The 22,884-nt window shown below is 41.0% G+C and overlaps 1 protein-coding gene across 1 annotated transcript in view; it reads left to right on the forward strand.

Annotated features, from left to right (window-relative positions):
- The window catches only part of shank3a (SH3 and multiple ankyrin repeat domains 3a), a 196,371-nt gene that overhangs the window by 159,798 nt on the left and 13,689 nt on the right, over nucleotides 1-22,884 (forward strand). The window contains 10 exon segments of the mRNA XM_039807776.1: nucleotides 11,023-11,098; nucleotides 12,400-12,453; nucleotides 13,573-13,655; nucleotides 15,061-15,185; nucleotides 16,177-16,312; nucleotides 20,423-20,503; nucleotides 20,675-20,698; nucleotides 21,106-21,233; nucleotides 21,451-21,556; nucleotides 22,282-22,811. Coding sequence (XP_039663710.1) covers nucleotides 11,023-11,098; nucleotides 12,400-12,453; nucleotides 13,573-13,655; nucleotides 15,061-15,185; nucleotides 16,177-16,312; nucleotides 20,423-20,503; nucleotides 20,675-20,698; nucleotides 21,106-21,233; nucleotides 21,451-21,556; nucleotides 22,282-22,811 — 1,343 coding nt within the window.

A 22,884-nucleotide genomic window follows, 5' to 3' on the forward strand; every position in this document is an offset into this window, starting at 1 on the left:
AGGCCCTCTACACACACACACACACACACACACACACACACACACACACACACACACCTACAGCATAACAATGCACATTTTCTCTGTGGTGGGACAATGCTTGATTTTCGAGGTTCGATATCTAAACAGGCATGAAAACTTTTATTTCTTTTGTCTTTGTGCTCACTGTATTCCCTTGCTCTCCTTACACCGCGGCACAGTTGAATGACTCACAGCCGCATGAATCAGCCCAGTCAGATCCAGCCTGAGCTATTTTTAGCCTACCCATTAAGAAGTTTTGGAGTGTGTCTGCACTCCCCTAGAATGCTTAAACATCAGCGTTGCTGCGGCAGCTGAGACTGACATGGGCAGAGCAAGTTGGAGGGTAGGGTGGTAGAAAGAGGTAAAAGATAGATAGCTAGAGATATGGTGCATTGGATTGGTGAGGAGTCATCTGGTCAAAACTGTGGAACTATCAGCATAGTTTCCCCAATAATCGGGGGTCTGTGTGGGCTTTTTGTGCAAGGTGCAAGGTCAATAGTTATTGCTACTAAAATTGTATGAATTCCAGTTATCATCTAAGCCTGTTTAAAGACAATGGTAGAAACTATTTCAAGATAAGTTGCGATATCATTCTTTTGAACATCTTAACGGGCATTGTCACCTTAAAAGACAAATGCTGAGGGCTCTATTTCAATGGTGCAATTGCAAATACAACACAAGCCAACTGTATATTACTAAAATATCAGCATCAGTCAGAGACATTCTTGCTATAGATTAGTATTACATTATATTGCAAATACAGTGTAATAGTAATGTGTTGTAATAGCTACATTCAGATCAGCTTCCTAATTAGAAAGCCATTCTGTTTTCAGGCTAAAGCAAAACCCCTATGGGAAACAAGTGACAACTCTCTACACATGTGTCAACATACTATACAATTGAGATCCAAATACAAAGGCTTGATTATATAAAGAAAGATAAATTAACTTCATAATTTATGAGTCAGTTAGGGAGATGAGTACTCTTGGAACATCAGGACAAAGAGATGTTCCTGTAGTCCATGGGGACAGGGAGCCACATGTGGATGCTAGTAAGAGGAAAGAGTTATTGTCAAATAAGGCATGTGATGTGAATTGCAAGATTATTTTTCCTTAGCTCAAACTCAATAGTTAATGAGTGAATACTGTAGTGGTGGGTGGTGCATTTTTTTCATTTGGTGGTGGTGGTCATTGATCAGCAATTATATGTATGAAGCCAGGTGTTTTGATGCATCATTCAGTTATTAAAATGGATAGTTGGAGCTCATGTCAGCTTTATTTCTTTATTTTAGTTTTGAAAACATTTGCAGTAAAACAGGAATATTGTAGAATTATAGTGATTTCAAAACACGATAAATGTTGCATACATATGTATAAGGCAAAATGCAGTGCATACATACATACATACAGTACATACATACATATATACATACCTTTATGTGAGACTGAGACCATAATTTAAAAGGGAGCCTACTTAATTAATATGTGTCTGTCTCCATACATGTACAGTGTTATCCAAAATCATGAAAACCAGAAAGCTAAAGACCAAATCTGTGATCGTGGCAGAAAATAATAGAAAACAAATAGACTACTCAATTGAGTACAAAAAACTATATTGCTTTGATCCTCCAGTGTGTCCTTATCCCTTATCAAGCCCCCTGGTGTTCTCACGGTCACCTTGTCCATCTTTTGCTGTGATTAATAATAGCAGCAATTCTACATTTTATGTCTTAATGTTCAGATTTATTCAGTCTGTAGTTTTAGTGTTCTCAAAGGTTAAACTGAGCAAGCTAATAAAAATAACTAACTAAAAAGAATTTACCTTTCAATGACAAACTACTCTCAGTTACGTCCTCTCATGGTGCTGTAAATTTGTCCGTACCAGCCCAGATTGCAAATCACGTAGATAGTGAGTTCAGTCAGAAACTCTCTAGTGGCAACCTGTAAAATGCAGAGTGAGTATGCAAATGCTGACACCACAGAAATGGACAGGCTTTTTTTTTTACACGTGTATGCTTATGCACATGCACACACCTCAGTTATTGTCTATACTCTGTGTGGAGTCAGCACATAGATTAGCATAACCAACTAATCCATCTTATTAGAAAGAGAGAGAGAGAGAGAGAGAGAGAAAGAGAGAGAGAAAAAAAAGAGAGAGAATGAGTAGAAACCACAGGTTGGAAGACATCTTTGGTATTAAAGTTAGCTGAGTCAGTGTTAAAGACTGGCAGGTCAGAAGGAGTTCTGCCATTTACCCCTGTAAAAAAAAACACATCAAGTGTCTCATAGTTGCACATCTCAAGGTGTGTGTGTGTGTTGTGTGTTGTGTTTGTTTGTTCGCTGTAGAGTGATGGCCACTATCTGTACTTTTCATCAGAAGTCAGTCGAGTGTGTTATGCCATCTCTCTCGCTCTCTTTCTCTCTCTCTAGAGGACAGATCCATATCAAATCATAATAGATGGTGATGCTATTTGAACAATGAATCAAAGCTGAAGCAGGTCTCACAGTGGAGCAGAGACATATCACATTTGACAGGGGCGGTATTTGATGACAGGTCATCTGCACACACACACACATACACACACACACACACACACACACACAAATAAACAACCATGTACACACATCGGCAGGTTACAGTATTTCCCTCTGAAAGTCAAGTCTGTTTCACAGTGTCATGGCTAATCTTACACACCATATTCACCTCTAGTACTCGTTCTTATGCGTAATCTGACGCAGGTGATCGAATAATTTTGTTTACATAAACTCTTTCAATGCCATGACTTGACAACTACTGTGTTTCACTGTTGTGGGCGTCATGTCTAGAAAATGTGGCAACACACAGAGCAACTTGCAGAGCTGTAAAGCATCCCTCTGACTGGGCGTGACTAATCACATGCCTACCTTTACACCAAGGCACCCCGTTTTTTTTTTTTCTTTCTCCATTTTTTACTCTCACTTCCTCCATCTCTTTCTTAGCATTAGTCCCCTTACCTTGCACGGCAGCTGGATTCTCGCGACCTCACAAGATCACACGAGAGTCGCGGGATCACATATCACACACAGCAGTGACAGCTACGGGCGTGGTTCAGGTGTGTGTGACAGTCACGACCATTCGTTCAAAACAACAATGGTGAACCTGATAGACAGATGGTTCATCCAATCACCTGCCAGATATTTTTTTTGTACCTTCCCTTTCCCAAACAGTTTTCAATGACGGCTTCTCAGATGGTTCTGTGTAACAAACCATCTGGTGTGTGAAGTTATTAGTCCCCCATACTCCTAGAATTGGAAGATGGAAATTACGAATCTCTTTTTGTATTTGAATAATAAAATAATAAGTTTTCTTCTGTTGATCGCAATATTGGGCCAACATAAGCATTGGAGCAAAGATTTGCACACGGCACGGTAGCTGCTGGTAACTGCAAGTTGAATGTACACATAATTTATACCTCATGAGCTAGATGCAATTTTCAAGCCAATGTTGATAAAAGATCCTTGATTATATACTTTTATGGGTGGAGTGTGTGGCCACTACCACGTTTATTTCATCCGTCTATATAAGCAGTGCTTACTGTAAAGTTTAATAGCTCAATAGCCACCAACTTTCAACATGATTGTTTCTGTTGCTTTTGTTGTCTCTTTTTTGCCTTTATTTTAGGGCTGGGGGTAAACGATTATTTATTAAACGATTAATCGGGCGATTATTTTATCGATTAGTCGACTAATCTAACGATTAATTGGACGATTAATCTAACGTTTATTTTTCTGTTGCTGGATTAATAAAAACCATAATGTATCACATAAGTACCAAAAGAAATCTTAATATACTTTATTAAACAGTTTTGCACAGCAAAAAATCTATACAAAATGAAAGGCCAGCCTGTTTACTCTTTTACAGTACAAACATAACTCTCTCATAACTCTAAAAAATTAATAAGTTGTAGTGCAAAAAAATACCGTGCAGTATAGACATTTTGGTGGTGCAAGGCTAACCAACGCATCTTAGCTCTCTGTGCAGTTGGTCCGTGCTAGGTTAGTAGCTAACGTTAGCTACTATAGATAGCTGTGTTCTGCAGCCGTACGCTAGCTACGATTCAAGCCAACATTAGATGATAACTAACGTTAGCTAAACACAGCTGTCTAGGTGCCAGTAGCTAGCTAACGTTAACGTTAGCTACTAACCTAGCACCAGCCTAGCACGAACAAACTGCACGGAGAGCTATGATAGTTAGCTAGCACCACCGAAGTGCGCAGAGCTCAAGCAACACAACACACTACGCAAACATGAAATTAATTTAGCCAACGTTATTACGTTATTGTCTCCTTCACGAGTGACAATGGGGTGCCTCCGTTTCAGATGCTCCCACATTGCTGTTGTGCTGGTGTGGTATGCCAACTCCATTTGGCAAAGAGCGCAAATAACGACACCTTTTACGTTTGGGACTAAATTTGAAGTATTCCCATACCTTCGATGATTTAGGGCAAGCTGTTTTTTAGGACTTTTTATTTTATTGGGGCTTTTTGCAGGGCTTTGTTGGGAATTATGTGAGGAGGTTGCTGTTTCGTTCTCCATTCTGCAATGTTTTGGTCTCCCACGTTATATACTGTCTATGGTGGCGAGCTGTGCCGAAGCGTCGACGCAAAAATTTGACGTCCAAGAAATTTTGACGTTGACACGTCGACATCATCGACGCATCGCTACAGGCCTGCTTTCCGTGCGTTCATGGACATCGGAAAAACGTTTTTCCGAGTGAAAACGTCACCATTCACGTAACTTCCTGTGGGAATCAGAGGTGGGAAACTTGGGCTGGATTTTGATAACCGAGTTTCCCAGTTGGTGACGTGTTGTTGACAACTGACGTTTGATGGAGGCGACTTTGGTTCACTGAACATATTTCAATAACAATAAACTGTTTATTGTGGACAAATGCCTCTGCCAAGAAACATGCACAGACATAACATTTGTTGTTGACATAACATGTTTAAAATTATTCATAAATAGGCCTATGTATAAAAAAACAACGCACTATCCGTGTCTTTTCCCGTTCGTTATCCTGCAGATAACACAAACAAACACTGTTTGGATGCTCGCATAACAAAACAGCAGAAAATATTTTGTTATTGTGGCCTCCATGTTTTCACACACCTGATGCTCTAGGCTACGGCCAACCGTTGGTGGTAGTCATGCAAAAAGTTGTTATGCCAAATGCCAATATAACAGAAGAAGAAGAACGCGCATCCCGACCATGTGAACGCTGCCAGTCGGAAAAACAACGTAACCAGGGGGGCGGTGCCTGTTATTCCAAGGTGGCATGAACGCAGCATTTATTTCCAAGTGTACAGTAGAGAGGATACAGGAAATGACGGGGGAGAGAAAGGAGAGATGGGAGGAACCACTCAAACCCCCACAATGTTCACTTTCGCCATCTTTTAGGAAGCTCTTAATCAGGATGTAGCATACTTTATATCATATGGCTGATGCTTTCAGTCACCAGTGAGGGAAGTTCCAATGCATAATGCTTCTGATTCAAGCAGTGACATTGAAGATTCAGTACACTCAGTTCAGCTTGCGGATTCAATGTTACAGATAAATTTGTTCCTGTACTGAACACTCGTACTCTCATGCTTCCCTTCTCATTTCTGGAATATGCGTTTGTGTGTCTGTGTTTGTCTGAGTGCATCACTGCTTGTCTTGACCTTGACTGAAAGGCATGTTGTGATGAGCTGTCACAGTGTGTGTAGAGCTTGTACAGTAGTTGTTTCTTGTTGTCTGAATTTGACTGAATTATTCAAGGCTTCCACTTTGACAGAGCAGAGGTATTTATAGCCGTTGGTCTCTGCCTTCGACACTTACACGGTAACAACGAGCTCTCTGAAGGCTCTTCAACAAACCAACCAATTCTGAGAGAGGGGAGGAGGAAAAAGAAAGACAGCAGTGAAGCAGAGATGTGAAATATATGCTGGAGTTATTGGCTGGAGGCTGAAATAAAATGGGACATTAAGGCCAGAGACACCGACACACTGTTTTCATTGCTACTCGTCGAGGAAGTCTTATTTCACTCTCAAAACGAAGAAATCGGGGAGGCCTTTTACAGAAAAAAAGGTTGCTGAGGAATTTTGAATTGCACAAAATGGGCGTTTCAGGAGTGCTTTTAATCGTCTCTAGGCAAGAATGAGAGGGAGGCCAGGCCCAGCTCTTCTCAGTGATTCAAGCTGGGAGACGGACCAGTGGCAGGAGGGGCGACCTCCTTGTCAAAAAATGGACTGTTGTCCAGTCTTGGTGTCAGATCTGCCTGTGCTGTGTAGCAGGATAGACGGGGTGGTAACGGTTGTGAAGGCAGAGCATCCAAACTCCACATGGCATGACCTGTACTGGGGTAAGTCACTCCCTGTCCACACAACTTTCTGCACTGTTCTGACGTCATCATATGACAACAATAGAGGGCAAACAGATGGCTCTATGTAATGTTAAAATGGTATCTTGTAGGATAACCTAAAAATAGCCCCCTTGTCTAAATGTGAGAAACTTGCAATGTGATTCAGCATAAGGGCAAATGTAGTAAAGACAGAAGAGAAGTGTCTGTCTGCAAGCGTACAGACCTATTCCATTTTTAGAGTAGGGTGTGCACTACTACACATTTAAGTGACTATGACTTGAGCTTGATTCAGTGCAAAAAACACACAATATAATTGCAGAAAGTATTTGACTACTTGTCAAAAAAAGATTAAAAAGAATAAAGGTTAATGAAGGTTTAGACTTAATGAACTTGAAGGATGAAGTAAGCAATCAATGGAGCAGCGAATCTTATGTCTTTAATATGTAATGGAAATGAGTTCCATTGCATTGGACTCTAATAAAAAACCCCCCCCCCAAATCTCTACCTAAGACACAAAAATCTAACAGGAAGTGACTTGCTTTCCTTTTCTAAACACAACCAATCAAAATGTTACACTTATTTACCAGGGCACACACACACTCCTCACATTTGCAAACATGTTATGTCATAACTGAACACTAACCAATCACTGCTTAGTATAGATTACCTGTTTTGAACAATGGATGCCAACAATAGACAGAGAGCAAGGAGAGTAGGAGGGAGAGACAGGGGACAACAATGAGGAGGAGGAGGAGGAGGAGGAGGGAAGAAGAGGAAGGAGAGCCATCTCTGATGAGATCAGGGCCACACTTATTCATCATGTGATCAACCACGGATTGACCAATGAGAGAAGCCCATCTTGAGTAGCTTTACAGTGGCGTATACTGCATGCAACTATCTCATGACTATTTCAGCATTACAAAGCAATCAGACTTTGTTTTGCACAAAGTGCATACATTTCCCTCCCCCCCGTCCCGACACACAAGCACGCACAAACACACACACACGTACACACACACACACACACACACACACATTCTCTATTCTAAAAATGATACCTTTGGTTTACATATTTTGTACTTTTGTTTTCTTGTTTCATGCTACTGTATACAACACCGTGCTATTCTTACAAATGTAATGTTTTTCCCAATAAATATTTTCTGTTTTACTGTAACACTACATTGTTTTTTTACAGTGCACTTTTCAACCACTCTCAGCAGATTACTTTCACTCTAGAACATTGTAAATAGGCCTATGAAAGACAAAAGAGCTTTAGATTTAGAACAACAGTGTGTACATGGTATATCCAAAAATTTACTATTATGAAAAAAGTGTTGATTTTATGCAAATGCTTCATTTTGACATGTGTTTATGGTATTTTGAATGCAGTGTTTCATTTTCATTTTGCATTTTGTGTGTGCAGTTTTAGGAATTGTGTGTAGAGTTTTGAAAAAAGGAGACATAGTTTTGAAAACGTGTGTAAGCAGTTGGAAAAAACTGTAATAATAATAATAATAATAATAGTAAGCATGTGTGTGTGTGTGTGTGTGTGTGTGTGTGTGTGTGTGTGTGTGTGTGTGTGTGTGTGTGTGTGTGTGTGTGTGTGTGTGTGTGTGTGTGTGTGTGTGTGTGTGTGTGTGATAGATGGAAGTGGAGTTTAGGTTATCTGTGCTATCAGTGCCCTGCCTTTAGATGCTCCTGGGCTGTACAAAATAGATGACAACTGTGATGAATGAGCTGCATTTCACACTCTGCATCCATGCACACACACACTCACACATACTGTACATACACAAATGCATATACCATATAACAGTGTCAGTGTGCACATTCACACTCACTCCCAAACTTATCCAGCATTTGGCTGATTTTCTTTTTCTTTTGTCCTTTTTTTAAGTGAGGGCTTTTTGATGATGTGTGAGGCTGAATAAGTGTGTGTGTGTGTGTGTGTGTGTGTGCATGTGTAAATTGTTAAAATGTGTGTGAGAGTAAGGAGGGCTGTAAAACACAGACTCTAAATGTGCAGGAGAAGACATTGCTGACTCATCTAAAACTTTCTCTCCAAATATCACCTATTTTTTCATCAGTTCCTCCCTTTGACAACCAGTGCTAACAAAATGCCAGGTCTCTCCTCTCAAGAATGGACGTAGAGTAACCTTCTAAGCCAGACAAAATACCGACCAGCTCTCACCTCACCTCTTTGTTCTGCCTTCCCTCCTCTGATAACCAAAAACCTCACAAAAACACCCACTCAGCTTCATTCTTAATTACAAATCTCTATCTTTGATGTTCACACTCTTGATCAATATTCATGTGTTTTTTTTCATAGTTTTTTTTAGGAAATAGCATTCATTTTCATGTACCCACTTTCCCTCAAATTGCCTTTTCCACCTTTAGTTTATAATTTTACACATTTTACATCTATGTGTCATCTTAGTCATCCAGGTTGTGAGATGTCAGAGCAAATCTAAAACAATTAACTGGGCTTCCTTTTGGCAGCAGATAAGGCTAAAGAAACAGGGTCTGATTGGAGGGAAGAGATGGTGACACCACTTATCTGCTGCTTACATTGTTGCTGTAACATCATTACCTCAGCAGTTTTCCAACACACCTATAAACCCAGTCCAGGGAAGTGGTAGCCAGAAAGAAGATATCTACATCCACAGGGATATATGCTGAGGAAACACTGTCTAGACAATTCAGATGAACAACTAAAGGTTGTCCAGTGGATTTGGCAATTTGTTCTGACACATTCCTCAGAATTACTTTTGTCCACCCTCAGAGAACAGACATAAACTTGTTGCATTTCATTGTGGGTTGTTTGTGTGGGTGGAGAGAGCAGTAATTGATCGCATAGTAAGAGCAAGGCAGTGAAAGAGGTTTCAGTATACATGTGTCCCTTGTATGAACTGGTGTCTCTTTTGCTTTTTCAAGATTAATTTCTCCCTGTATTATTGATCACTGCAGCAAAATTATGACTCTAGAAAGAATCACATGCTTTTTTTGGACTGAACCCAAAATGTGACGTTTGATGTTGACATTCAGTCGCAAATAGCTGTCAATTTTGTTTCTGGCTGCACTGCAAATTAATGAAATAATGAAATAATCAATGTCTGATTGTGGCTGATAATCTATGAAAATATCAAAAAGACACCACCAAAAATAGTTTGAGACACAAAAAGTTGTTTTTGCCCATGAAAAATCTTTTGTGGGAAACTTTTCCTTTCAACTAAGCCACAAGTAAAACACATACGTCACGTCACAGCCAGTGACCATGGAGGTGACTCTACAACGAGTTGACTGTGGTTCTTGCTCAGGGAGAGATGGGCCTTGTTGGCAAATAGGCAGAGCTTTGTTTTGTAATATGGGGTGCTTCTATTAAAATGGCCTGTTCCTGTGAGTGGGGAATGTGTAGTGAGGGAAGAGAAAGTCTAAACATTTGCAAACTATGCTGAAACAAATGAATGTGTAAGAATCAATGAGATTGGGATTCATACAGCTGTGCTCTTGGAGAATGAAGAACACAGGACAGGTAAAGGCAGATAAGAGAGGAAGAGCAGAGAATAATGAAATATGGTGGAGTTTTGGAGCAGACTGCTTAATCCTATTGTTTTTGCCCTTCTGGTGGACACCGTTATCAGAGCTTCAAGTTGTTCTCAGCTGACAGTCTGTCACTCACACACAGTCAGATGGACAGGCTAAAGTGGATCTGAAGATACTAGCCGCTTTAAGTCTGCTTACTTACTTTGATCTCTTTCCCTTTTAAGCTATTTACATGTCTCTTTCTCATACACACATTTACAGGATAGCTCAAACAGCTTGATATATTGCCTTTATTAGATAGCAGACAGTAAAAGTGACAGGAAACAGAGAAGCCGGTGGGGGGACATGTGACCAGGGTTACAAGCCAGACTCGTGGCTTCATGCCATGTGTCTCACATCACCTCCATGACGCCCCTCACTCTCACAGCGTTGCCCAATTAAGAGTTTCTGTGTGGCCTGAAAGGTTATTGGGGTGTGTAGTCAGCAGATTGCTGTTTAGTGGAGGTGCAGTGTGTATTATTGGGATGGGGAGAGGGCATCGATCTCTATCAGCACTCCCATAGGATAAATCCACCCACATGCTGACAGGAACCACACACACATACACTATATTAATTGAGCTCAACACGGTTCCCATTCTAGTGCATTTGCCTGCTTTAAAAGAAAGACTTTAAATATGATTTATGCAATTATCTTACTGTTTCAAAAACAAAACATTACCATGGAACAATTATACTCTGGTAGGTTATGATAAATGAAGCATTTTAATGATAATTGCTTCTCTGTAGTTGCTTAATTCCTCTCTGTGCTGAATTGAATTACATTTTTGCTGACATTTTTATTCTAGCATGCAAAGAGCCGGGGCGGAAAGAGCCTTGACATTTTGGGATTTTTGTGGATTGAGGAGGGGTTTTTTCTCCACAGTTTAAATATCTTCTCTCTTGAAGTTACTGTACATAATACCAAAAGCAGGTGTACAGGTGTACTTATACATACAAAAACAGATGAGTAATTTATTGTTAAACCTAAATACAATATTTCAATCCAAATTAAAAAAAGGCATTGAATCTGTTTTGCAGAGACTCGGGAGGACCGCACTAAGAGGCTGTTCAGACACTACACTGTGGGATCCTACGACAACTTCACTTCATACAGGTACAGCATCTTTCCTTGAACTAGCATGCTACTGCAGGGTACAGGTAATGTGTATTAGTGTATACTGTACTGCACAAACTATATTGGCCATATCACAGAGTGGTTCCTTGCTTGAAGAGGGGTAATGAAGTCCATGTGAGAAGCTGTTGGAGTGCTATGGAGCTGCTGCCATCTCAAGGCACAAGGCTGATAGTGCACTTAGTTCTATTGTAAATGCACATGAAATTGTATTGCATAACCCTGTTTAACATTTTGCTTTTGTCTGTATGTGCACTGTGCACACACATGCATAATATATACTCTATTCTCACATGGTCACATGCATGGTTTTGTGCTTTCTATGATTTGCTGGATGTTTTATTTATTTTTATGTTATTTTATTTTTACTCTTAGTCCATGTCTTTCCATTATTATTTGCAGTCCCTGTCTTAAGCTGACATTTATTGTGTAGAGAGTGTTGGACTCCCTCTCTTCTAAATCAGATTTGTTATCTGAGATTGGAGTATCAAGCTATGTGTGGTTTTGTTATGATGCAAATTCCAGCTTTGATGCCATAGTGTGTCAGTTTGAGACACAGCGCAAGTCTGAGTGAGCATTGTTTCCACCCTCTTTCTCAGCCTTTTATTAAATGTCAAGTTCTTGCATTCTAGGTTTAAGTGGGATTAAATGTCATCTCTGTTACCATAGCTCCAGGTTTGTAGAATTACACAGTCACACTAGCTTGTGATAGTCTACATTCATATATTTTTGTTTTGGAATGGCAGGTAGGACCTTTAACTGTATACAGTTTAGTTGACAACTGAAGACATAGAAACTTTACAAAACCATAGCCGGTTGCACCTATAAGAGGTTTTAAGGGGCAGATGCAACATATGAATGTCTGGATAAAATACCAGTTGCACAAGCCAGCAAAAGGCCCAGCTAGGACAGAACCTTATTGAGTTACATTGTACAATTTCTTAGATGGATATCTGAAGTGCAGTCTGAGGAATATTAGAATCACTAATGTCAAATGACAGGTTTATTTTGAGAAATCATTTACCATTTTAAAGTCTTACACAGTTTTTTCATTATTGAGTTATGTAGGCAAATAGAGATTCGGAACGAGGACAGCAAGCGTATTGCATTAATGCAGCATTTTGGGCCATTGAGCAGGGATGAAAGTGTAGTGGATAAAAGGGTTTGGACTGAAACAAAGCATCTTAATGATGCCTAACACAGTTTTTTTCTGTGCATAATAATTGGCCAAAAGTGGATAGATAGCTTTTTATGAAATCAAACCTTTGACCTCCCTCCTGCAGAAAGGTTTGTTACGGGTCTCCTGGCTCCAGCAGCAGGAACTCTGTGTTCCCTTGGTAAGTCTGAGTGGAGTGTAACTAAGCTAATGGAAACTGCAGCCGCCTACTGAGTTGCAACCTGAACACTAGCCCTCTACATCCGCCTCAGCTCTGAGGTGGGATGGTAATGCTGAAATAACAATATTCTACAACAATCCTGGCTTTTGTCAGGGTGTTCAGGCTGTACACTGGCAGCAGGCCCCTCAGTCAAAGTGTGGTGTGAAAGGACGGGAAGCTAAGCTAAGAAATATTGGGTTATAGTCATCTAAACCTTTGGTGGAGCATATTCAGGCCACCTTTCTAATATTTTATTTTACATTAAAAATATGATTTTACTGTTCTGCATTAGACTTAAATTAAAAACCATTACAACTCATACCAATCTCTTACCTGAACATTCTCAGGCAGTCAGCTTGATGAGAAATACGGTGGTCTGAAATCCACTAACACACTAACACACACATCCAGCCATCATGCTAATATTCGCATTGCTGCTAAAGATTGCCATACTAACTCTGCTTTGGTTTTGACTCACAGGCTTTGGACACTGATGCGTGGCTTGAAAAAAAATACATTTCAGTGTGTGCACAGCGGCACAGGTTAATGCCATCTCACAGCCTCCAACCCTCAACGCTCAGGAAAATCAGGCAGTGATAAAGTGCTCACTTACTTTTGCCTCCTATTCCCTCTGTCATTAGTCAGAGGATAATATTGCATCTCAGTTGGCTCTGTTGGTTTCTTTAACAGAAGCCCTCCACACCCTCCTCAGCTGCAGTCTCATCTGAGGGATCAGCCAGAAGATTGATTCACTCTTAGGTTTTATCCCAAAGATACTTCAGTCACAAGGACTCTCTCACTCGCCTGCTCACTTTCTCACTCTCTGTGCGTGTGTGTGTGTGAGTGATAGATGGAAGTGGAGTTAAGTTTATCTGTGCTATCAGGGCCCTGCCTTTAGATGCTCAAAATATTAGTAAAACACCTTGGAATCCTGAGGTTGCTTGCTTGGCTTTTAACTTGATTGGTTAATAGGATAGGAAGTACTTTACTCTCCTGCCCTCCCTCTCGCCCCTCTCTCTTTGTATGAGTGATAATGGTGTTGGATTCATACTTGCTCTCCCTCTGCTCTCTTCTTCACAGTGACTATATCATAGAGGAGAAGAATGCTGTTTTACAGAAGAAAGAAAATGAGGGCTTTGGCTTTGTCCTCCGGGGAGCCAAAGGTGAGATACACACACACACACACACACACACACACACACACACACTTTGCCAAAACATTCACATTCACTACCTACCTGTTTTCAAAGTGTGGGAGTTTTGATGTGACGAATAAATTGTTGATCAGAGTCACTGAGTACGGCTCAGTCTGTTTTGTTACTGTGTGAGTCAACAACACGACCAACTTTGGTCAACACTCAAATGCAATGTGTGTGTGTGTGTGTGTGTGTGTGTGTTTGTTTGTGTGTGTGTATATGTGTGTGTTTGTGTGTGTGTATGTGTGTGTGTGTGTGTGTGTGTGTGTGTGTGTGTGTACAGTGTGTGAGCATGTGTTGCCCCATTGGTGGCGTCATCCTTGGCTGAGCTGTCGGCTGGCTGTCCCATCTGTTCCCCACACATGGCGTTCAGCTTTAGTAGAGACACACTCCTCTCTCCCCTCCACCTCTTATTTCTCTCATCTTTGCTCTGTCTGTCCTTGTTGTTGCTCATCTCTGCTCTCCTCTACCTCCTTCATATCCTTCCCGTCCATTATCCTCTCAAAATATTTTCACGCAAAGCACTTTCATACCATGCGCATTTCAACCGATACCGCCTCTCCACTCATCTCCATCACCACAAAATCATTTTACTCATGCACGTGCCAGCTCCCCGTTCAGGCTGGTTACCATGGCAACCCCTCTCAGGCACCTTGCCGGGAGTCTGAGTGTGCTTTACTGCTCCATCACTCACTACCACGGATCTTGGCTCACCCTACACTCTTTTACTCACTCTGTCTTTTACTCCCCAGTACCCTTAAACACACACTCACACATACACAAACAACACACTGCAGTTCACTTAGTGGTCCTTTGAGAACTCTCATGTGTCAGTGATTTAGTTTGATTTGTTCCAAGATTAAATGGAGTTTGTGTTGGCCCACTCACTTAACAAACTGTGCTTGTGTACTGTATGTGTGTGCGTGTGTGTTTATTTTGTTGAGACATGCATACAGTTTTTCAAGTGTGTGAGCATGATTGTATGTAACTATACTGTATGTATCAATAACAGTGTCCGATGCAACAGCAGTACATGCACTCAGGGCTACTAGGATCCCTGCCTAATATAGACTTCTGTAGTCAAGAAATAGAACTAAACACAGTGCAAATGTATTAATGAATAATTTTAATAAAGCTAAAACGGACGTTTTGAAAAATTTGTTATTGCCTCTAAGGAAATTACATTAGAGCAGATTCAAACCAGCAGCTAACATTTTCCAAATATTAATTAGCAGCATGTAGTACATTTTATGTTTGTGATCTTGTTGTGGTCATTGGCAATCTTGTTGGATAAAAAAGTAAAAAAGAATCAAAGGAAGCTATAGCTTTCCATTAACTGTTATTTGCGGGGGTTTTCTCTGTTTCTTCTTAGCCGAGACGCCCATTGAAGAGTTCACCCCCACCCCAGCGTTCCCTGCCCTTCAGTACCTGGAGTCTGTGGACGTGGAGGGAGTGGCCTGGAGGGCTGGTCTGAGGACAGGAGACTTCCTCATTGAGGTAATTAAGTATAGCTCTTCATTCGCTTCCTCTTCATCTGTACCTATCTCATTACTGAACACACTTGTATTGACCTTGAACAGAGAAGAAAAAGTAACACCTGCAGGGTTCTGTACAGATCTATGGTGCATTTGTGAATATGATGCATAGTTCTTCCTGTGCCTACCAAGAGGGTTTGTAGAAATGTTAGGAATATTTGCACCTAATATAGTAAGTTATATATTCTTTTTTTGTTCAAATGAATGGGATACGGCCCAGTAAAGAATAGACAGGATTTGCCGAAAGTAATTTGAGTGTAAAATTTGTAATGTAAAGTATTCTTACATACATTTATGAATTGACCAGAATTTAGTAAATATGGTGCTTTAAAGGTCCCATGGCATGAACATTTCACTTTATGAGGTTTTTTAACATTAATATGAGTTCCCCCAGCCTGCCTATGGTCCCCCAGTGGCTAGAAATGCCAATAGGTGTAAACCAAGCCCTGGGTATCCCGCTCTGCCTTTGAGAAAATGAAAGCTCAGATGAGCCAATCTGGAATCTTCCCTTTATGACGTCATAAGGGGAAAGGTTCCCTCCCCTGTCTCTGATTTGTCCGCCCAGAGAATTTGGCCCACCCATGAGAAAGAGAGAGACATCATGGCTTGGAAACGAGTGAAGCATGGCAGTTGGTCAAGGCCACACCCCCACCCTCCACCTTCTCCCCCTTCTCTCCTCCTCAATAGTATTTAAAGCTACAGACACAGAAATGGCACGTCCTAAGGAAAGCTCATTGTGGGAGTGGCTCGTAGCGGCTGTAATTCTGCACCGAGGCTGAATTTCGGGAAAGAGACTTCAGATACAGTATTAGGGGACCACTAAGGCCTATATAAAAGCATCCAAAAAGCAGCATGTCATAGGACCTTTAATGTCAGCAGAATTGTAAAAACACAAAACAAGTTTACTCTGATGTCAACATGTCTCATTCTGCCTTTTGTGTGTTTTGTCTTAGGTAAACGGGGTGAATGTAGTGAAAGTGGGCCATAAGCAGGTGGTGTCCTTGATCCGGCAAGGGGGCAACAGGCTGCTGATGAAGGTGGTGTCTGTCACACGCAAACCTGAGTCCGAGGAAGTCGTTCGCAAGAAAGGTAAAGACCAGAGGATAATCTCCTCTATGTTAAATTCACTTTTCCACAGATTAAATATTGCAATTCACATGTAGAAAAGGTAATATCTATAATGTAATTAACATCGAAATGTCACAAAAATGCCTGTACCTGTATTATGTATCACAGGGAATTCTGCTTCACATATGTGCTTTTGTAACTATTATTAAACATATCAGTTAGTATGAAAAATTATTTAAATATAACTTGTTCCACTAATTATATAGTCGCAGCTTAATTAAAGTATATTGTCATAGGATGTCTCAGTTATTTGATAATGAATTTGATAATGAATTTGATAATGAATTTTATAACTGTAATACAATGGAGACATGTAAGTTGTTTCATGTACAGATGACTTGGTAAGATATGTGTGTTTTCTGTTGTTAAGGTGATTACTGCCACGTTTCCCTGCTGTATATTCATGTGGTTTCCATGTCAACCACAGCTCGCCATTACTCAGCTCCCACGCAGTCCTGGCACTATGACCTAAGGACTGTGTACACTGCAAATTGCGTGCGTGCGTGCGTGCGTGCGTGCGTGCGTGCGTGTGTGTGTGTGTGTGTGTGCGTGCGTGCGTGTGTGTGGTAGAGTGGTGTGTGTACCTCCTTTGCAATTATAGAGATACAGAGACAGTGATGAATGTGTTTGACCTAGTTTCATTGGGACAGTAAATCAACTACTCAACTACTCGAAGCCTTATGGTCTCTCTTGATCTCTCTCTCTCTCTCTCTCTCTCTCTCTCTCTCTCACCCCTGTTGTCTTCATATGTGTAGTGTATATTTCCTTATGCTTGTCTCTTTTAAATACACTGTTTTCTGTGGCTGGGTTAGCTCACTTGGTAGAGCAGGCACACATATACATAGAGGTTTATTCCTTGATGTAGAAGTCCAGGGTTCGAGTTTGACCTGTGACAATTTCCTGCATGTCTTTCTCATTTAGCTGTCCTGTCCATTAATGGTGGAAAAGCCCAAAGAAATTATCTTAAAAAAAAAAATACCCCCTTCTCTAGACATTTGCCATCAATCTTCTAGCTATGTTAAGTTGTATCTTTATTTGATATGCCTAATTCCAGTATGTACAATTTAACATATTTTGGAAAAACATTTTTTTAAATGAAGGTCAACTTAGTACCTTTTTTTGGAGCTCTGAACCCAGCAAAAAGACTAGAAACAGGGAAACTGTGAGTGACCCACTCTCAAGAAAGAACAATACCCGCACACCAGAATCGCTAAAGCTCACTAAACACATTATATCTTGTTTGTTTAATCTATACAAAATTAAGGGTGTAAGAATTACAATTTGCTGTTTTACTGGGGATTATGTGCCAGACTATTAAATTGCTCTGAGAGGTTGTCAGCCAACCAGCAGAGCCTCTTAAAAGGGAGATTTGTCATTTTTACACTTTGGTTTTGTATGAATTAAACAAACAAGAATGTGTTAATTAATGTGCTTTCGAGGTGATGGTAGGCAGATTTTGTTATCTTTCGACAGAGCCAGGCTAGCTGTTTCCTCTTGTTTCCAGTCTAAATGAGAGAAGGCTGCACATGTCCCAACACGGCTGGCTTCTTCATCGATGTATTAGCTCTTAGCTCATCTTAGACTAAACTGCTATATGTACTGGACTGGAGCATGTGAAGGCATCGCGCAGCAATCTAACAATGTCATTCAGTCAACACTGTTTGTTTTTGAAAGGAACTCTGAGAGATAAGGTCCCAGAGGCATGCCAGCAATTACATCTTACTGCCAAAGCTGCCGCTAGAAACAACCCTAACCCTAAATCAAATCTTACGGACTACAACTTTAAAGGTGCACTATAAGTTCCTGCATGGTCACTTCTGTTGACGTTCCAAGTAAATTCCAAACAAAATAGAGCAAGCTCGCCCCTACCCCCATGTTTCCGTAACTGTCATGACTAACTGACTAAATGTCACTAACCCCCACCCCCTCCCCCAACCATCTTGTCGGTGATTGGCTGGAGTGGTTTGTTGTATTTTGGTGCACAGCCTGTGCATAGTGTTTGTTTGACGTTTACAACCCCTGTGTTGTCTCCCGAGACCGGGCTTTTTCACAGTGTATTCAGGGGGCAGGCAGCTAGCTCATCAAGGGGAGATGCCTACGATTTGAGACAAAAATGAAATCGCGCTGAAATCATGCAGGAACTCATAGTGCACCTTTAAGGCATTTGTGTAATATAGCACCATCATGGTAGATGTATTGCAACTACATGACAATATGTAGGCATAATTGCATTTATTTATAGTGCCTTTGCCTTAGTGGTTCATGTCCATTTATTCGTGTCTTTTTGTGTTCCCAAGTCATTGTCGCCTCCATTAAAGCTTGTTTATCTCTCCCTGTGTGTAAGCTGCTAAGACCACAGATATATGGCAGGAGATAGAAGTAGTGAGGTAGACTAAAAAGACAATGGATGTTAAGATTCCTTTATTGTAAATCAAAGAAAAGCTGGATGGACTGATTCCAGTGCTGAGACACAGACGGTACAAACAGCTATAGATAAGATAGAGCATGTTAAGTGTTTCAGAGCCGAGAACGGGGATTCTTCGCTTCTGTTTCAAACTTCTCCAAAATGTCTTCTTTTTTTACATCCTAAGCTGTGTTGAACACCCTCGCCTTCTGCACTGCTCATACTGTGCCGCACCTTTGCAAAAACGCACAGACGCATGCTCTCACACGCACTCACACACAAAACACACATTCTCTGCACTATGCAGGGCCTCACTACTGCCACCGTTGCCATGGTGACTACACTGCATGTTTGAATTAAGCATTACATTACAGCAAAAGCATTTCTCTCTCCCTCTGACTCTGTCTCTGTTCCTCTCTCGTTCTCCGTCCTCCTTCTCCTCTGCTCCCTGCTACTGTACCAGAATGTGCAGACTGGTGAAGAAATGAAGATTTGAAGTTTGATATGGACTGTACCCAGGATGGCATATTTACACTATATCTGCATCTGCTGACAGCAGCAGGAGAGTTAGACTCTAGTAAGGCACGAGGGAATCTGTGGGATTTAGAGATCTATCGCTCTACAGTGGTGCACTGAATGCTAGCTGGCCGTTTTCGGAGAGAGTGAGCTGATCTAGTTGTATTGTGGGGTACTGAAAGGAAACTTGGGTTTGTTAAAGCATGTAGAGACTGCTGCTATATGTGACTTTAGGATCTCTGTCCGACTGCATGGCATTATGCTGTTACTGCAGACTTAACATGCTTAAATACATGACCACCTTATTTTTTATTTGGTTAATTACAGTGTTTCTTGTAACCTGATTTAAAGCCTTTTATTGAAACCTGTAACTCTGTCATTTGCATTTTGAAGCTTTTATTAGTTCGATCTGTTTTACCGCTTTGAGTGGGACGATATCAGCCCAGTAGTAGGATTGAGAGGCTCCCATGAGCTTTGGTGTATATAGTCTGCAGCGCATCATTTTTCTTAGCTGTTGAATTCACTGTCATTTTTTCGTCTATCAGCCCACATGTCATTATGTCCTTCCTCAGGGAGTTTTCTCTGTGTATCTGCATGTGGTCCCGCAAGGGGGAGGATATGCATGTGTGTGTAAGCCATTGTGTCAGCGCATCTCTGTCTGATACACACCTGCTAAATTTCAGACAGGCAGCATATAAAAAGTAAGATGGACGACTTTCTCCCTCTGCTTGCCACACTTATTTTACTCATTCTGCCTATTGTGGCAGACAAAGTCTGTTGTTCTGTGTGTAATTGGAGGATTCAGAAAACTAGGGATGTTACAGACTGGACTGTCTCATTTGCTGGCTCTGGGCTCCTCAACAGAGAGAAATTCTTGCAGCACAAAGACTAGAAAACTGAATGTCTTGGAGACAGATAAACAAGCCATCGGACCAACAAAGAGCAAAACATGAAGAAGTCGGGCTCCAACCGTAGCCTGAACAAGGTTCTGGTTAAGTGGGAGCCGTCCAGTTCATCTTTTGACCAGATCAAAGCAGTGAAGACGGGATGGGCTGGCCGTCTGGGGGATGCCATGAGAGCACTCAGCCGCAAATCCAAAGGATCTTCATCCCCCTCAACTTCATCCTCAACACCATGCCTTTTCTCCACAGCTCCCCCACCACCCAAGAGAGCTCCCAGCACCACCCTGACACTGCGCTCTAAGTCCATGACCGCTGAGCTGGAGGAACTAGGTGAGTGCCAGATAGCTGGCATGCAAACTCCTGTCTTTCTTTTCTGTCACATTTATGCTTTCCCTTTGTCATTAAAACTCGGTGTGTCTCCTAACTTTTAGAATAGTCACTTCTGTTGGCTTGTTCTTGTCATTTCCCCTCCTCTGCTGACGCTATCTTTTTCCCACCAAGCTTCTGCTCGGAGGAGAAGAGGAGGTGAGTCTGAGGCAAGAAATTGACACCTCTCTGAACGTCATAAAGATGATTTATCACTGCTTTGTCAATTAAAGCAGTGTTGATTTAGAGCTGAAGAGCAGAACACTTGAAAAATGTGGACTCTCTCTTTCTCCACCTTTTGTCTTTTTTTCTCTCTTTCTCTGTCTCTTTCCATTCTTAGTGCTCACTCCCTAGTGGTCATCAAGGAAACACATTGAACGAGTATTGCGATAGTACAGTAATGTTGTACAATACCATAGAGCAGTACTGTAAAGCTACATTTTGGAAATGCCTATTTAATCACAATTTGTATTCTCGACTTTGTTAGCAATGTCAGAAATGATGACACAATGTTCCCCTGGTCTTATGTGTCAGTATTTAGTTGTGGCTAATTTCCTTCTCAACAGAGAGACTAGATGAGATGTTGGCATCCCAGGAGTCTATCTTGCGTTCTCAGCCCCCAGAGGCAGATTACAGAGCAGCTACTGTCAAACAAAGGCCTACCAGCAGGAGAATAACACCAGCAGAGATCAGTGTGAGTGCACCTACACACAGCACAGTGGCAGACAGCATATGCCACTATGCTGGCATACATAAAACTCAATCTGACAAATAACATACTCAAAAACACCTGGGCTACACAGCACTGTGCTACTTTGTTGTTGATATTCTGTATACAAGTTTTTTTAGGAGTTTTTAATGAATCTTTAAATGCATTATAACTGTGTGTTATCTGTATGGTTGTGCTGCAGTCACTGTTTGAGAGACAAGGGATGACTCTACATGGAGGTCTTCACCCAGGCATTGAGAGAGGTCACATACCACTACCAAAGGGGATGTCCAGGACCAAGTCATTTGGTAAAACAATCACCCATCCTGTACATATTCAAATAAGGTGAATGATAGTGTATCTTATTTGCAGTATGCTTATAGGTAATATATTGATATGTAGAGAATAGAAGTTAAAGAAGCTTTATTCTTTTTTTTGTAAAATTGCATCACTACACCCACAATAGCATTTAGACAGCAGGACAACAAATAGAAAATACTGAAGATGAAGCTGCATCCTCATCAATCAAGAAAAAAAAAAAAAAAAAAAAAAAAAAAAAAAAGTTGCTGTTGACAAAAAACACATAAAAAAAAATTTAAAAATTGTTAAAAAAATTAAAACATATTTTTAAAAAAAGTAAATATGTGTTTTTAATTTAAAAAAAAAAAAAAATGGAGGGGATATGTTTATACACAAACCTTTTTAAAAAAAAAAAAATAAAAAATAAATTATAATACTCTTTATTATTAAACATTTTCCTGTTCTCAAGTACACTCATTAAACGAATGTTAAACTAATTGTTAAATAAGTCAAAAAATAGTAAGCGTTACAAGTTTTATTAAAATATTGTATGGCTGGGTTTGAGACACATGATACATTATTAAATGTGTGAGTTAACAGATTTACAGATGGATGCATTGCAGTATATTTTTCAGCAAGCAGCTGTGGAACTGCTAGGCTGGTATAAAATGGTCCTATTTCATGAGTTTACTCCCGGTCACCAGAAGATCTGTGCTCTTCCCTCCCTCATCAGGTGCCACTGAGGAGGATCAGCTGTCAGCCCTTGCAGGGGAGCACAGATTTCCCCGCAGTTCCTCTATGACAGACAGCCTCCGAGACCACTCACAGCCCCATCCCATCCCTCCACCTCCACAAACAGCACCTCCTCCTCCACCCACCTACTACCTAGACACTGGTCCTCCCCCAGCCTTCTGTCCCCCTCCTCCTCCATCTAGGACCCAGAGTCAGGGCCATGAACCTGGGGGACGCTCCAGCTTCAAGCCCTCCTCCTTGGACCTGCCTTACGAGGCTGCTCATCGGCAGGCCACACATTTAGAGAGACAGAAGAAAGCCCGCTCCATGATCATCCTCCAGGACTCTTCCCATCTACCTGTAGAAGCTACAGAAATTCCCCGTCCTTCTGCTGCTACTCCACCCGAGCGAATCAAAAGGAAGGGACGGGTTATTGACAACCCTTATGCTAATGTTGGTCAATTTAGCATTGGACTGTACACACCCACCAAGCCACAGAGGAAGAAAAGTCCCCTGGTGAAACAACTACAGGTAGGTTACATGTTGAGGATAACTTAGTGTCAAAGACACTCTAACTTTGACATCTTTGGCTGATTTTCTTTGT

The sequence above is a fragment of the Perca fluviatilis genome, chromosome 8 (genome assembly GCF_010015445.1).
Source record: "Perca fluviatilis chromosome 8, GENO_Pfluv_1.0, whole genome shotgun sequence".
Lineage (NCBI taxonomy): Eukaryota > Metazoa > Chordata > Actinopteri > Perciformes > Percidae > Perca > Perca fluviatilis.